The following is a 15272-nucleotide window of genomic DNA, read 5'->3' as shown; positions in this document are numbered from 1 at the left end:
CAGCGCTCGGCCAGCAGCATGCATTTTCGCCGTCATCCGACGGGAGCCGACCTTGTTTACGGAACGCACGCTTGAGAGCAGCACGATACCACTGCGCAAGTGCTCCGTCCCGTAGCTCTTTCCTTATTTCGAGGGCTTTCTTTGAAACCCGGACAAAGAGACGTATCGTAAAGGAAACAACTCGATCTGTAGTTTCTGAAGGTGCTCTACAAATCTAGGTATCACACTTGACGTTCTCCGCCAATAAATAAAAAGTTGGCTAATCAAACTAATCAGCTAGTGAGTTTTAGGGCAAAAAACAAAATTGTCTGTGTTACTATAGGCAATTGCGATTAGTGTGCGTTCGTTTCATTCCGCTCCCGACGTGCCTTTCAGATTTGAATTCTTGGCTCAAGTTATCTGGGACACACTGTATATGCAAGGCAGGCTGACTGACATAAAAGGAATTCTGAGGGTGGCACAGGTTCCGACATATGCACCGTCACACTTGCGGTTAGAATTCGCTGTAGCTGCTCCCTACTTTTTAAAAGCATTGCTGTTTTTGAAGCACAGACGTAACTGGAACGCCAAAGCATCTAGTTGGAAACATTGAGAATTAATGTGTAGAAACTAGCTTAGTGCTGAGAATTCGCTAAAGTGCACATGCCTTGCAAGATCACCGGCTCCAATATGTTCTGATAATTATAAATAAAAGTTATTTATCGTAGCTATGTTAATGGTTCACTCAGATGCATTGATTTCTCTTAGAAGTAATTTACGCCTCATTGAGTATTTCAGATTATGGGTTACATTTGTGCTGTTTGCACAAATGTAACCTGAAATTTGCACAAATGTATCTCAAATTTAAAAGAATGGAGTGCTTTTAAAATGAAACCCTGTATATTTACGCGCGCATTAAAGAACCCCAGGAGCACAAGATCGATCCAAGGCGCTCCTGAACGGCCTCTCTCATAGCCCTAATGCTGCCATGGGGTTTTTAACCAAATTATCGAGTCAACGCATCGATCCCTAAATATGTAAAGTGTGCTTGAGGCCTAACGCGAATAAAGCAAAGGAATACCAGAGTACCTATTTCCGCATCAATAACGGGAAGCTTACCTGGACAAGAAGAAGTGGCCGAATGTGCCGTTCGGGTGCCACCGCAGTCCCTGTCTGTCTACGGACGCGACCAGATTGAGTGCCATTGAAAAGCCCAGACCCCCGTAGAACATGGCCTCGGTCCCGCCAGGGTAGTACAAGGGCGGAGTAATGGCGCCCAGGGCCACCTTGACGTCGCCGCTTGAGGCATCATAGAGCACGTACGGCAGGGCGTAGTTGACCGCGAAGCTGAAGACGTCGATGTCAGCGTGCGAGCCATGCATCTTAGCAGCGCAGCGGCTCGTCTTCACCCAGTACTCGGCAAACGAAAGTTCAGTGCTGGGATAATCGCTGTGCATGCGCTCGAGCACGTAGTTTTCGAGGAAGCGGTCGGGGGGCCACAGCTTTAGTCGCGACGAACGCAGCTTCTCGACCGCGAGCTTCCGGCTCTCAACGTCCAGCCATTGCGTTGCGTTGGCCGCGTCAGCAGCCGCCGACACCAAGTTATCGAAGCCTGCTTTGACGGCGGCGCGCTGTGCTGGCGTGAAGCGCGACACGGAGCTGAGCGCAATCACCAGGAGCCGATAGGCGGCCTCGACGAATCGCTCGCAGAAGTACGGCCGATATGTGGTGATGCCCTGGTCGTACCGATTCTCAAGCAGCTGGATATCCGCTGCCGGAGCAAACAGCTGCACGCAAGACCAGGCGATCAGGGACAGCAGCTCGGTTCTTCTGTACGAAGACATCACGCTAGCCATAGTCCGGAAGAACTCTACGTCGCCTATGAAAACCTGGTCATTGGGCTTCACTTCAGGCTCAAGCTCGGTCTTCCTGAAGGCACGTAGCCATAGCTTGGATGCCAGCGGCGGAGTGAGAAGTCCTATTCGAGCGATTCGCACCAGAGCTGGTTCGATTACCTGAAGACGACTTGCGTTCAGCAGTTTTCTGAAGACGTCACCTTCCATAACCATAGTCCTGTTGATAAACTTCGTGTCGACCCCATACTTAGTGTAGTTTCGGTTAAGGATGTAGAAAAACGTGGCCCAGTATTTCGCGTATCCGCCGGTGCTTTTGACTGTGAGATGCTGCTTATACAAAATTGGTATGAGGGAACTGGGCTCTAATATGAAACGCCAATTCGGAGAGGACAAGCGCATAGCGCGCACTTGGAGGAATAACGGGACATGCCACTTGAACGCTAGCGTCATCAGTACGTCGAGGGCGCTGGTGTCACTTGGCGTGGGTTTCTCTGGCCAGGACAGTCTACATTCGTTGAGGAACTTCCAGAAGATGTCCAAGTTCGAGCCGTACTGTGATCGGTTGCCCATGCAGGACTCGTATATGGCCATTGGTTTGTGGCCCACACTAATGGTTTTCGTCCCTTCGCTGAGTACGCTGTAGAAATGCGGAATCACGCTTTCCTAACGTCATCCATGGCGGAGTTCGAGTACACTAGGTAGCCTTTCGGAGGCGACCAAGCGGAGCAGACGTAGGCGCTAAAGTTGTGGCATGGATCGAGGTCGCGGTTTAGTCCATTAGAGAGGCGCCACAAGTGGACGAGGCAGTCCTCAGTCTTGCAGAACGGTGGCGATGGTGGTGATTTGGCGCCTCGTGCGAACAGAAACACAATGACGATTGTCACGGCCGTCACGATCAGCATAAGGACGATCACAAGGGTGAGGTGCTGCACCTTGATTGACACACCTGTTGCAGTTAGGACAATCTTAGTGCTGCGTGGATCCTGCAAGAAAATATAAAATTGAAGAGGCATTTAAGCAGATTTCGGCTAAAAATGTTGTTCAAAATGCAGAGTGATCTGTCTACAGTGGCGACGTGCACCATCTTATTGGTGACGTAGTTGCGAATCGCGTTTATGTTGTGCGGATGTTGACTTCACTGCGCTCCAACCAATCAACGAACCTACAGCCGCTGTTCTTTCAGCCTTTCATATTCGTCCAGACTGCGTTCGGTGGCGTTGTGCTTTGCAACCAAAGCTTTCGCCAAGTCTCTTTTCACGGTGACGTGCGCTGTTAACATTTAGCTAATTACTAGGAAGAATGGTCCCTACGCGCCCGAAGTTCTGACTAATGCCCGTGTGACAGCTATGAAAGGAAAGCTGTCATTTGGGTGACCCGCTTTCGGACCCTCCGCTCCCCCTTGTGCATATATATATATATATATATATATATATATATATATATATATATATATTATACACGCACGCAACCATCAATCACGTTCGCACTTGAAGAAAGTTCGTGTGACCTCGAAGAAGTAGTCACTCAAGTTCCAGCCTTACTGAGTAGTTACGAGACCTCATTGAATGAGGCAGTTTAACTTCACAGCCTGAGCCTCCCGGATGAGGCAAACGACAAGTGAATTCACTTAATGAGAAATATATATGTCTTTTGTGCATATTAGATCGCACAGGTACACGTCAATGGTAAAAGCCATATAAAGTCTTCTAAAAGTGTTAATACACATCGATGCAATCAAGAAATATTTTCCTGTCGGAAGTTCATATAAGGAGATAAGCTGCAACATTTATAAAACTTACACAATGTACAAGAATTTTTGAACACAACTTATAACTACAATTACTAGCACAAATCAACGCGACTCCGCAACGCAAATGGTAACTAGAACATGCCTTATGCAAATGGCTTAATTTGTTTCCCCGTGGAGGAATAAAGCATTATTGGATAATAGATAATCAGGCACACGAATAGACAAGCATATTGGCACATCACTGAGTAAATACTGAAACAGCGAGATCCGAAAAGAGTGGAAGGAATGAAAGCAAGTAGGAATAGCGTCGACTACTTTATTGAGCAGCTGATAAAGCATATATGATGAATAAAATTCATAAGGGAAATGTACAGCATAAGATATATACTTTTAAATAGCGCAACGAAGCGTTTTTTTCATACGCAAAAGGCCTCACCTTGCTTTCGCTATTATGTACCCCATTTATATTCCTGTACATTTACTTTTTGCGTTCCTTTATAAGCGACATGGTTTGCTTGAAGCTTGCCTCTATTGCCTGAAGCTCTACTCACTGCGTCCTTGCCTTGTATTAGCGCCTGATAACTTTTGCCAACTGAATACCTCATGAACGCCTTGCTGTAGAAGAAGCGCTCTGCAAAACGGGAGCTCTGTACAGAACGGGTCAGATCTATGCGATAGCTCCCAACTTGTTTCTTTTATCAAGGCTTAACGCCACGCAACTTTGATGAAGCCGCATCGCTCCATTAAAACGAGAGCGAACGATTGTCCAAATTAATCGGTTATGCCCAATCAGTCAGTGAGAGCGCGCGTCTTCTAGTGTTTAGTGACCGCGCTTGGCTGCCCGTGCGTCTGAGGAGGGCTACATACGCGGGCCGCGCGCTTTATTTTCATCGCCGCGTTCGGAAGCTTGTAATCCGAGACGGGGGGTCCTTTCGCGTGTGCTCTCTCCCCGCGCGCCTAGTGTTATGCTTCCGTTGGTGTTGATATACGGTGGCAAATACGCTTCCTTCTCAACGTCAGACGGGTAATGGTCAAGTACGGACCAGCGACATGCCCACAGTTAACTCTGTCGTTGGCGCTCACGCGTGTTCTTAGCGGGTGGATACTGCGACGTCCGCAGCCGCGGTAGAAGCGAGCTGGTCGCGTGTTTTCTATTTCTTGTTTTATCTGTCCACGTCTCTGCTCCTTATAATGTACAAAAGCCATTTGAATGAGCTACTGTGGGTGCCAGAATAAGCATGTAATACTGAGCTGAAAAGGATGACGGCTTCATGGGCATTATCTTCCCACGCGCTGAATGTTTGGGTTTGTTGGAGGTCACGTGATCAAACCAGTGTTTGGGAAGGAGAGGCGTAGCTGCGAACGACTGTGCGCGGCAAACGCTTACGCAGCCCGCGTGTCGTGTCTAATTCTCGGTAATCATTGGCGGGTGCAGTGGTTCAGGCCAAGCTGGGATGGCTGCCAACTTCATGCGCGCTCTCTTCCTTGCCGGGCTGCGCCCCTAGTGTTGCAGATTGCGTAGTCCAAGAGAAAGTGGGAATTGGAGATATCCTTGATAGAGGCCGTATTGTAGTGGACATAAAGGTAGACAGATGATGATGATCAATGTAATCTGCGGAGTCGCGAGGTGAATCACGCGGCTGCACGAAGCTGTCGCCCCTGCTGGCGGCCTTCTTCATAATGCCGGTGTTGTGACAGTGCACGCGTTCATCCAGTGCGATATTTACAGGTTTACTTGGACCGTGCATTACGCTAGGCTTGTTACTTTAATTATTAAATGAATGTTACCTACAATTTATATGGCCGATAGAATTAACATATATACAGGCTCGTGCAAGGACTGCACTATTCTGTGGCGATTTTGACGAGCCTTACATGGGACCGGCCATATGATCTAATTTTTCTAACTACATGCATGAAATTCGCCGTGCACTTCCGTGATCGCCTCCTCCCGCCATCTAGTAGCGACGCGCGAAAGTACACTGTGTGCGAAAATACCATCTTGAGCGCGATCGGAATCAGCGCACCGAACGCGATTGCTGCTCGGTTGGATTAAACACGTATATATGTATATATGTATATATCTATATATAGAAGGTCCAGTTGGTGGTGGGGCTCTCACATGGGTGAGGCCCTAACACGGATTTGCACGGTAATGATTTTCCTTCCGGTAATTTTTTTATACTTCGCTATCACTACTATTATACGTCGCCTTCGCGGTGCAATTGCAGTATCTTTTACTTTTTTTTTCCTGCGAGTCCGGGTATAAACGCTGCTGCGCATGACTCCTATTGGATCTGATTTCGAGGGGATCCGGTTTGGCCTTATTTGGGTTTCGAATGGAATTATACATATATTTATGACGTTTTCATGAAAGTGGCGATGTTTCCATCACTCATAAATGTAAATTATTTGAAGAATATTTATTTAATGAGTGATTAGCATTGTCTATAGAAGGAAAAGCAATACTGAGGCACGTATCATTCACGTGCATTTCACATGGCATTGATAAAATGCTCTGGTGAAGGGGTCACTGAAATCTGCATGTTTCTTTCAGGATGAAAAAAATCATGCAAAAAAATTTGACGCGAGGTAAGTATACGGCAACAGATTCGTTGTCTATGCATAGACTATCCATGTCATTAGAAATAATTGTTAGATGGCTACCGCTTTTCTTGAAATATTATAACAAACTTTTTCCTTTGTATGTATTTAAATATATGGTGTTTGTACATGGTGGTCACACTCTCAATTAAGAAAAAACTACATGAAGATATAAAGCACGGATGAGGTAGCCGCCGCTGGTGCTTCTAATACGCTTGTCATCTTATTGGTAGGATTCGCAGAAATAAAGCAAAAATATGATTTAAAGCCTGTGAACCTCCGCAACGACAATGAGGCAGTAGGTTTTTAAACGGAGTAAAACTTTAAGTGAAAACTCAAAAGCCAACTCAAAAGAAACGTCAAATGATGTGGGTAACAAAACCCCTGTCATGACACTTCATGGAGGCGTGGGGTAGGTGGCGGCATCGCCGGGGGGGGGGGGGGGCTCTGCGCCCCTGTCCTCGGGTAAACTTCGGAGAGGGCTAGCGCTCTGGAGCCCCAACCCCTCCCTGCAGTCGCGCCTGTAATACCTTTGCATTGCATTCCAAGCCCCCAGATATTTTGCGTCGGCAACAAAACGCGTCTCGTGTGAAAAATCGAACCTCCAGCAGTATAGTGCTGTTGTTCGGAGCTTATAAAACTTCATGCACAAAGCTCCATGCATGAACTCTGGATGCTCTGACCCGAAACTGTGTGAGTGAGGTCGCACATGCATGATGCCGTGAAAATGCAGGGCAAGTGTGATCAGCAAGTTGAGCGTCGAGAGTTTTCTTGTTCCGCGCGCTGTTTTTTCTCATGTGTCAGTGCTTCGGGAGAAATGACTTTGCGCGGGTTCTCTCCCACTCGCGTTCCGTTACACTGCTTTTGTGCTGCAGGCGTTCGCAAGTATTGCAGATTTAGCTGCTTACAGCCACTCTGGCTTCGAGCACAGCGCAATAACATGAGCAAGCCTGGAAACACGCGGTTAGCAAAAGTACGCAGATCAGCGGCTCGGTACCAGAGGTGAAAAAGGAAGAGACGCGCACTAATAAAATGCCAAATTGAAATACGGAAAAGGAACACACATGCGATTCATCAGCGTGCTGAGTGGTTGAAAATGCGACGGCTTGAGAATAGACCGCGCGATCCTTGTCTGTCTACGCCGTCGGTGAGCTGCTGGGAAGATGGGTTAAACCATGTGCACCAAACGTGATACCCGCTCTTCCTTTTTTGTCTCTAGCGTGACCATACATGATTTGATGGACTTTGCTGAGCTGCCCAAATTTTTCAGTTAATAAATGGCTTCAATATATCACACCCCTGCGCACTTGTGTTATACCGTCAATGCGATTTCCTTCTGTTGTTTTTTTTGGTACGAGTAAAAATTACAAATTTCGTGAAAGACGCGCTCTCTTCCCAGCAGTTACCTTGATTTTCCTTTTGTGTGGAAAATGTTTGAAGCAAAATGTGCCGCACTAACCCGTGAGGAGTTTTTCAGTTTTTTAGCAATTTTTTTCGAACAGCCAAAATGCTTCCAAACACTTTAATAGCACTACGTGCGTTGTATGTAGAACAGCACTGTTTGGCATATAAATTAGAAAAATGGTTGCACGGAAGGTTGCGTTGCCTTTCAGCGTTAATTTTAAACGAAGCTGATGGGGATAAAAGAAAAGGCACAGATGAAAAAAAGAAAACTGTTCCAGTGGGGGGGGGGGGGGGGGGGAAGAGGGGTTGTAAGGGTCTTTTATACATGGCGCTTTAAACAAATGGGCACGCTGGAACAAAATGGAAAATGCCGTGAGCGTAGGCCACTGATCAGCATGCGGATTATATTTGATGCGATGATTTTATCCTGGCAATTGCCCTCCTCCCGTCAGTACTAACAAAAAAAAGCAAGCCTGGCTTCTTGCATGCGTTACCAAAACCCTCTTGCTTCGCACACAACAGCGAACAACAGGAAGAGGACGCCACAGAACAAGCGTGAAACAAGTAGCTATGCGTGAAATTAGGCTGTCGAGCGAGCAGTTTCATTTTGCTGCGTCTTAGACACGATGTCGCCTAGCGCGTTGCTGCAAAGATGGCAGATTACACTTAGCATTTCGAATGCCCTTAATTAAGTTTCAAATAACGAATGAGGAAAAATGTAACTGTTTTGATTAGCATGCCCGTTCTGGTGGAAATTTACCCGCTCTCCAAGAAGTGTTTCTTTTTTCTTTCAAACTAGCTACAGTTTTAAATCTTTTTCTACTGCTCATAAAAACCTTCGGAATATTTTTTGGAAATTTGGTTGCTTTGATGTCGAATTTACTTCGCTACTTCTGGGATCATTTGTGGACACGGTGTGTGCATTACTTCCACCATCTACACGCACAGAGAAAATATTCATTTAAAATGGCTGTATGAGACGCAGACTGCTTAGATATTGAATATCGGTATTGGCGCCACAACCTGAGCACATGCACTGTTGTAAGGGGGTCAAGCTAAAGAGACGGAGCCACGAGGCCTAAGATCCTCGTCAGCGGGGCACCGGGCGAATGCGCGCAAGAGACCTGCTACTTGCAACCACTGTTTACGTCGTCAGGTGTAGTCATTGTACCTTAATAATTACTCATTGCCGACATCGGCGACGGGCCTGTTTTTGTAACAACAATCGTCATCTGTCTTGCTGTCGTTCCTTTTCTTGAAAAGTGCGCGCTTGCTATTTTCTGGTCAAGAAAACTATGCGACGCTGATAACACACGTGCGCTTTGTGTGACTGGGAATATCAGGCGCCCAGCGTTATAGGAAAGGAAGGCACGAAACGCAGCTTACCCTTATATATATATATATATATATATATATATATATATATATATATATATATAGATATATATATATATATAGATATAGATAGATAGATAGATAGATAGATAGATAGATAGATAGATAGATAGATAGATAGATAGATAGATAGATAGATAGATAGATAGATAGATAGATAGATAGATAGATAGATAGACACGCTAAAAGGGCCCAACTACGTTCAGCCTGCCAAGAGTACTCAAAGCAGGGAGACGCATACGGCTATGAGATATTGTTAACTCTTCCATGGTACAAATAATGCCACCACTACGCTATAAGAAGCCCTGGAAGTTATTCTGGTCTGCAGCCAGCAGATTCCCTGTCCTAACAAGATGACTATTGATGCAATGCAACGTAATTCCATCAACGTTCATAGCACCTGTTGCGACGAAGGTAACCGCGACGCCGCCATTTTGATAGGCTGTGACTGCTTGTTAGGAGTGGAACATCATAAACAACGTGAACACAACCGACTCCGCGCAGAAGGCTGGCTAGACAAGAATCAGCTAAGTTCCTTACCTTCACCCCAACAACCACAGCAATCGACATGAACGATCAGATAAGCTGGACTCCTTCAATGTAATCGCAATGAGCTCGTCTAGAGGAAGATTACTTGCGACTGCTGTCAAGGGAGAAACGGAAAGCACGTACTATTACCAGATCAGCAAGACCGCGACTCAGCGTGAACTTCAAAAATAACATTGCCACCGACCAACTGATGCTAACGACGGGATGGACGAACTCGGTCTGCGAACGTTGGTCACCGAGGACAAAACGGAAGTGTTCGAAAAAAGCGACGATCAACCGCACGCGAAACCACTGGGCATTGACAGAAGTTGGAAGCAGCACAACTGCAAGAGTTCGCGCGGACATACCCAGGCTACCGTTATAGAGACCGTATTCACTGCTGAAACAAATACCACGATCCCGAAAGAGCGTTCTCCGCTGGAGGCGAGTCCTGCGCCGGGGGCACTACCTAGCCATTTGAAAGGCACTTAATTGAAGGAATATCACAAAGGCCATTAGCATCTGATTCAGCGAGGAAACAATTCATTAAATGTCATTCTTCATTCCTGCTTCCTCCCTGCATCCGTGTCTGTTCTGGGGGCGCACCGCGCGTTTTTTGTTCGCCTGTCGGTGACTATGCTGACCGCATCGTCAATGCGAGAAAAATATTTCGCTTATTCGCACGCATTTGAACCGGCAAGGCCTACGCAAAACTGCTCTCGTATCTTTATAACTACACTATTGTCTTCGGAAATGTTGGACACAAAACAGTGAGGAACGGCACGAAGGGGGGTAGGAGAGTGAAACGGTGACAAGTAGTATGAAACTCACGTGATTCAAATCAAAGTACGAGGTCCTCCGAGCTTCTGACTTGATTCGCTGGCCTTCGAGGTGTTCTTTGTTGATGGTGTTAAGTTCAAGAAGGACAGAGGACAACGAAGCGTGCTGGTGAGATAAACTCGCTTTGCGACTTGACTGGCTCACTTTGCGTCCATCTTGTGGCTCCGGCTGTCCTTCCGAGAGCTTCGGAGAGCCCTCGGCCCTCCCCTTGATCGAGGTCGCGGACAGCGTCTGGAGTGTATTCGCACCGCTGACGGCGCACTCCGGAGACTGAGCTAGCAGGGCGGTTTCACCTTCTGGCTGGGGCGCCTGTTGGTCCTCCTGCACTGGGAGCCGGTTGCTCTCTCCAGGCTTCTCCGTCGTCGGAGCAGTGGGAGTAGCAACGTGAGGTTCTACCGGACCAAAGTCGGCGGAAGCGAGTTGCTGCTGAGGCTCGCTGGGGTCCGAGGACTTGCGCTGGAAATCGGCGGCGAAAGACAGCCTCCATTTGAGAGGGCTCTTGTGGCGTGGGGGAATTACTTCGTCCAGTTGAAGGGCGGTGGTCGTGGCTACCGGCAAGTTCGATTCCAGCGTGGCAATCGCGGAGCTTTTCGGATCTTTTTCTAGATCGGTATGGGTTGGTCGCCTGCGTGTTGCTTCGGACTTGCTCGAGGCCGATGAGCTGCATGACGACACACTTCCACTGGAACTGACGCTATGTTTGCGAGAGCGACGTCGCTTCTTGCTTCTCTTCTCGTCGGGAGCATCATTGTTTGGGACCATGTCGCTTCTTCTTTCGCGGCGTACTCCAAAGACGTTTCAATCCAGTGAAACCGAGGCAATTGGGGTGCGAGCCCTAGAACCCTCGTCTTCTTCTAGTGCTACCTCGTGGCGAGAGCAAATGGCGCGAGACCTCGCTGGCCATTTCTCACTGATTTCAGCGCTATATAAATTCGGAGCCCCATCAAAACCAGACGGTTAACAAAGGAAGTTTTATTTTCATTAGAACAATGATTAATTCCCTTTAATACGATCTTTATCGCAGATGCATACTTTCCCAAGGTTTTGTTTCATTAGTCGAAGCGAATTTAGAACTCCTAACGTTTGATGCTTTGAGTGGTCCTTTCAAAGATGCATTTGTGCAAAATGGCAAATCTGCTTCCTTTATTAGATTATATTTCTAGTCGACAGCAAAATAAAAAAGTAAAGGATCACCGAATCGTCGACGTTAAAGAAAGCAACGTCGACATACGTGTATCGAGGTTGATGATTTCTTATCCATTAGTTTACAAAATTCCTATTTAAAATTATTAAAACTGATAAGCTTCTAGTTTGCTTTCCTTTCGAAAAGCACACGTCTACAACTAAAAGAAATGCCCTTAGCCCAAGTATGTCTAGCTTAATTCATTGTATAACATCAAGTGTTGCCTTACATATACTTCATCCCCAAGTTCTCTCCCCACGCCCTCACCCGTTTAACCGCCGACTCCTTGATCAATTACCTGTAGTGGGCTCGCGCCATAATAAAGGAAGAAAGCAAGCAGGAGGAGGAGGAATAAACATTTATTGTAGAAACAGCACCTTATGATGGCCGGGCCTAAGCCTCCCACGAAGGGACGTCGAGGGCTTGCCTCGCCGCGGCCTCGCGGGCGTGCTGGGTCGCCCAGCAGGCACGTACCCAGGGGGGGGCCCGGGGGGGCCCGGCCCCCCCCCTCCCCATCCACGCCACCACTCCTCACACATTCCTAAAGCGTCGCCAGATCAATGTTGAGACTTCGCAGCTGTTCATCGGTCAGCGTTATGCTGCCTTTTTCACTCCTTTTAGCTGGCGGTAGTTATCGGCATCTCTTGTAATGTGAAGGACAGTTTTATCATAGATTCCGCACCCGCGCGATTAACTCGAGATGCGTTCAGTTGTCACCATCTACTCAACCGTCACGCACATAGCTGTTGCTTTTGTTACTTCAGCCTTCTTTGTTTAGGCTGATCCTGGGACAAGGAGAGGGATGCGGCTGCTACTCAGCTGGTCTGTACTCTCATGGAATGAGTTGCGGTCGGGGAAAACGCCAACTCCGTTTAACTTATCCCTTTGTTTCAATGTTTCCTTGAGTTACGGCTCACCGCGACGCTGGCAGATGCCCGGAACCATCTACACGTGATATTGGTTAGATAAGGTGGGAAATAAAATAACGTGAAAGAGCGTCCATCTTGAAACCCTGCAATAAGCCTTAAACCCATAAGCAAGATGACGGTCACCCGTTACCTCGTCTGTTTTTCCCTAACTGTATGGCACTTTTCGTGCAAAATTGGCAAATGGAAACAAAAATCGCAAGGAGTTGAGAAATTAAGCGATCTACTAAGGGAGAGAGCCAAGGCAACAACCAAACTGCAAGCAAAAGCGAATAATAAAAAAGCTAACCGTTGTTTATGAGAATATTTATGGATCAACATCTTTTTATTTAGAAAGGAAGTAGAGAAAACGCCGCCGGAAGTGGAGAACAATTACTTGTTTTGAATGACGCTTCTACAGTTATCGGTCGAACCGCCTCACGTAGCCACTTCTCTGCTGTGCTTATGTGAGTGTTTTTTAACCTTTCGCGGTGAGCGCAGTACGTCTAGAATCGCAGAGTCCTGCGCTCTACGCGGTTCTATGGGAATGGCGGCCGCACAGCGTTACGCAATTTGCGGAACTGTCAAAACTGATCAACAAGGCGAAAATAACTGATATTCGAAACTATAACATGAGAAAGACTGAAGAAGCCGTAAAAAATGATCGCAGCCTGAAATCAGTAAAAAAGAAACTTGGCATAGGACAAACCATGATGTATGCACTAAAAGATAAGAAGGATAATATCATCAGCAATCTCGAAGATATAGTAAAAGCAGCAGAAAAATTCTAAGCTGACCTGTATACAGTAACCAGAGGAGTCACGATAGTTCACTTAGAAACAGTAATGAACAGGATACAGAAACTCTCCCATAACTAGCGATGAGGTCAGAAGGGCCCTGCAAGACATGAAACGATGAAGAGCGGGATGATAAGGTGGAATAAGAGTCGATTTAATCAAAGATGGAGGAGACATAATGCTAGGAAAACTGGCGGTTCTTTATACGAAGTGCCTATCGACTGCAAGGGTCCCAGAAAACTGGAAGAATGCAGACATTATACTAATCCACAAAAAAAAGGAGACGTTAAAGAATTGAACAATTGTGGGACCATTAGCTTGCTCCAAGTATTATATAAAATATTTACCAAAATAATCTCCAATAGAATAAGGTTAACACTGGATTCTGTCAACCAAGGGAACAGGCTGGCTTCAGGAAAAGATACTTTACAATGGATCACATCCATGTCATCAATCAGGTTGTAGCGAAATCTGCAGAGTACAATAAGCCTCTCTATGTGGCTTATATAGATTACGAAAAGGCATTTGATTCAGTAGAGATACCAGCAATCGTAGAGGCACTACGTAATCAAGGAGTACACAACGCTTACGCAAAAAGCTTCGAAAATATTGCTACATGCGTGAGGTATTTGTTTGTTTGAACGAGGCGCGTAGGCGCTATCACCCCAGAAAATAGGAGGAAGAACGAACTGGGCTCGCCCTTTCAATCTAACCGGTCAGCGCTGCAACCGTTGTTGTAAATATAACCTGTAAATAGTTTCTCGTCTTACTTACTCGTCCTTCGCATTAGAATATCTACAGAGGTTCTACAGCTACCTTAATTCTACACAAGAAAAGCAGGGAGATACCTATAGAGAATGGGGTTAGACAGAGAGACACAATTTCTCCAAAGCTATTTTCTGCGTGCTTAGAAGAATTCAAGCTATTAAACTGGGAAGGCTTAGGAGTAAAGATCGACGGCAAATATCTCAGCAACCTTCGGTTAGCCGATGACATTGTTCTATTCAACAACAATGCAGACGAGTTACAACAAATGTTTGGAGACCTTAACAGAGAGAGTGTAAGAGTGGGGTTGAATATTATTATGCAGAAGATGAAGTTAATGATAAATAGCCGGGCAAAGGAACAAGAGATCAGGATCACCAGTCGGCCACTAGAGACTGTGAAGGAGTACGTTTACCTAGGTCAATTAATCACAGCGAACCCTGATCATGAGAAGGAAATTCCCAGAATAAAAATAGGTTGGAGCGCATACGGCAGACATTGCCAGCTCCTGACTGGAAGCTTACCATTATTATTGAAAAGTAAGGTGCGCAATCAGTGCATTTTGCCAGTGCAGTATGTCCAGTGCCAATGCATTTGCCAGTACATTTCCCAGTGCATTTTGCCAGGGCATATGGGGCAGAGACTTGAGAGCAAGTTAAGGACCACGCAAAGAGCGATCGAACGAAGATTGCTATACATAACGGTAAGAGAGAAAGAGAGTGGTTTGGATCAGAGAGCGAACGGGTATAAACGATATTCTAATTGACATCAAGAGGAAGAAATGTAGCTGGGCAGGTCATGTAATGCGCCGGTTAGATAACCGTTGGACCATTAGGGTTACAGAATGGGTACCAAGAGAACGGAAACGCAATCGAGGACGACGAAACACTAGGTGGAGCGATGAAATCAGGGAATTCGAGGGCGCTAATTGGAATCGGTTGGCGCAGGACAGGGGTAATTTCAGATCGCAGGGAGAGGCCTTCGTCCTGCAGTGGACAAAAATGCAGGCTGATGATGATGATGATGATGATGATGATGATGACGACGACGACGACGACGATGATCATGATGATGACGATGATGATGGGGGTGGTGCCCCCCCCCCCCGAAAAAAATCCTGGGTACGTGCCTGTCGCCCAGGTTTTGGTCGTCGAGGGCGGAGCTCCGCAGAGCCTTATGCAACCTCGACGAGAGAGTCGTGGTGTTAGTCTGGGTGTACTGTGCTGGGCACTCCCATAGAATATGCGGAAGCGTAGCCGGGTGAAT

The 15272-nt window shown here is 46.6% G+C and overlaps 2 protein-coding genes across 4 annotated transcripts in view; both read right to left on the bottom strand.

The window, feature by feature from the left end:
• Positions 1–2426, bottom strand: part of LOC135909029 (phosphate-regulating neutral endopeptidase PHEX-like) — a 40235-nt gene extending 37809 nt beyond the window's left edge. For all 3 annotated transcript variants that reach the window (XM_070533645.1, XM_070533646.1, XM_065440886.1), the window contains exon 1: positions 1099–2426. In XM_070533645.1, coding sequence (XP_070389746.1) covers positions 1099–2426 — 1328 coding nt within the window. The remainder of the gene's footprint in view (positions 1–1098) is intronic.
• A 62-nt stretch (positions 2427–2488) lies between these two features.
• LOC135909030 (uncharacterized) lies at positions 2489–11183 on the bottom strand. Its single transcript, XM_065440888.1, has 2 exons — positions 10348–11183; positions 2489–2818 (listed from the first exon to the last, which is right to left on the bottom strand). Exons 1-2 carry the CDS (start codon positions 11116–11118, stop codon positions 2489–2491), a joined length of 1101 nt encoding a protein of 366 aa, XP_065296960.1. The 5' UTR covers positions 11119–11183.
• Between the last annotated feature and the right edge of the window lie 4089 nt (positions 11184–15272).

This window comes from Dermacentor albipictus, chromosome 2 (genome assembly GCF_038994185.2).
Source record: "Dermacentor albipictus isolate Rhodes 1998 colony chromosome 2, USDA_Dalb.pri_finalv2, whole genome shotgun sequence".
NCBI classification, from domain to species: Eukaryota; Metazoa; Arthropoda; class Arachnida; order Ixodida; family Ixodidae; genus Dermacentor; species Dermacentor albipictus.
The sequence above is the reverse complement of the archived record's forward strand: the minus strand, read 5'-3'. Positions and strand labels throughout refer to the sequence as shown.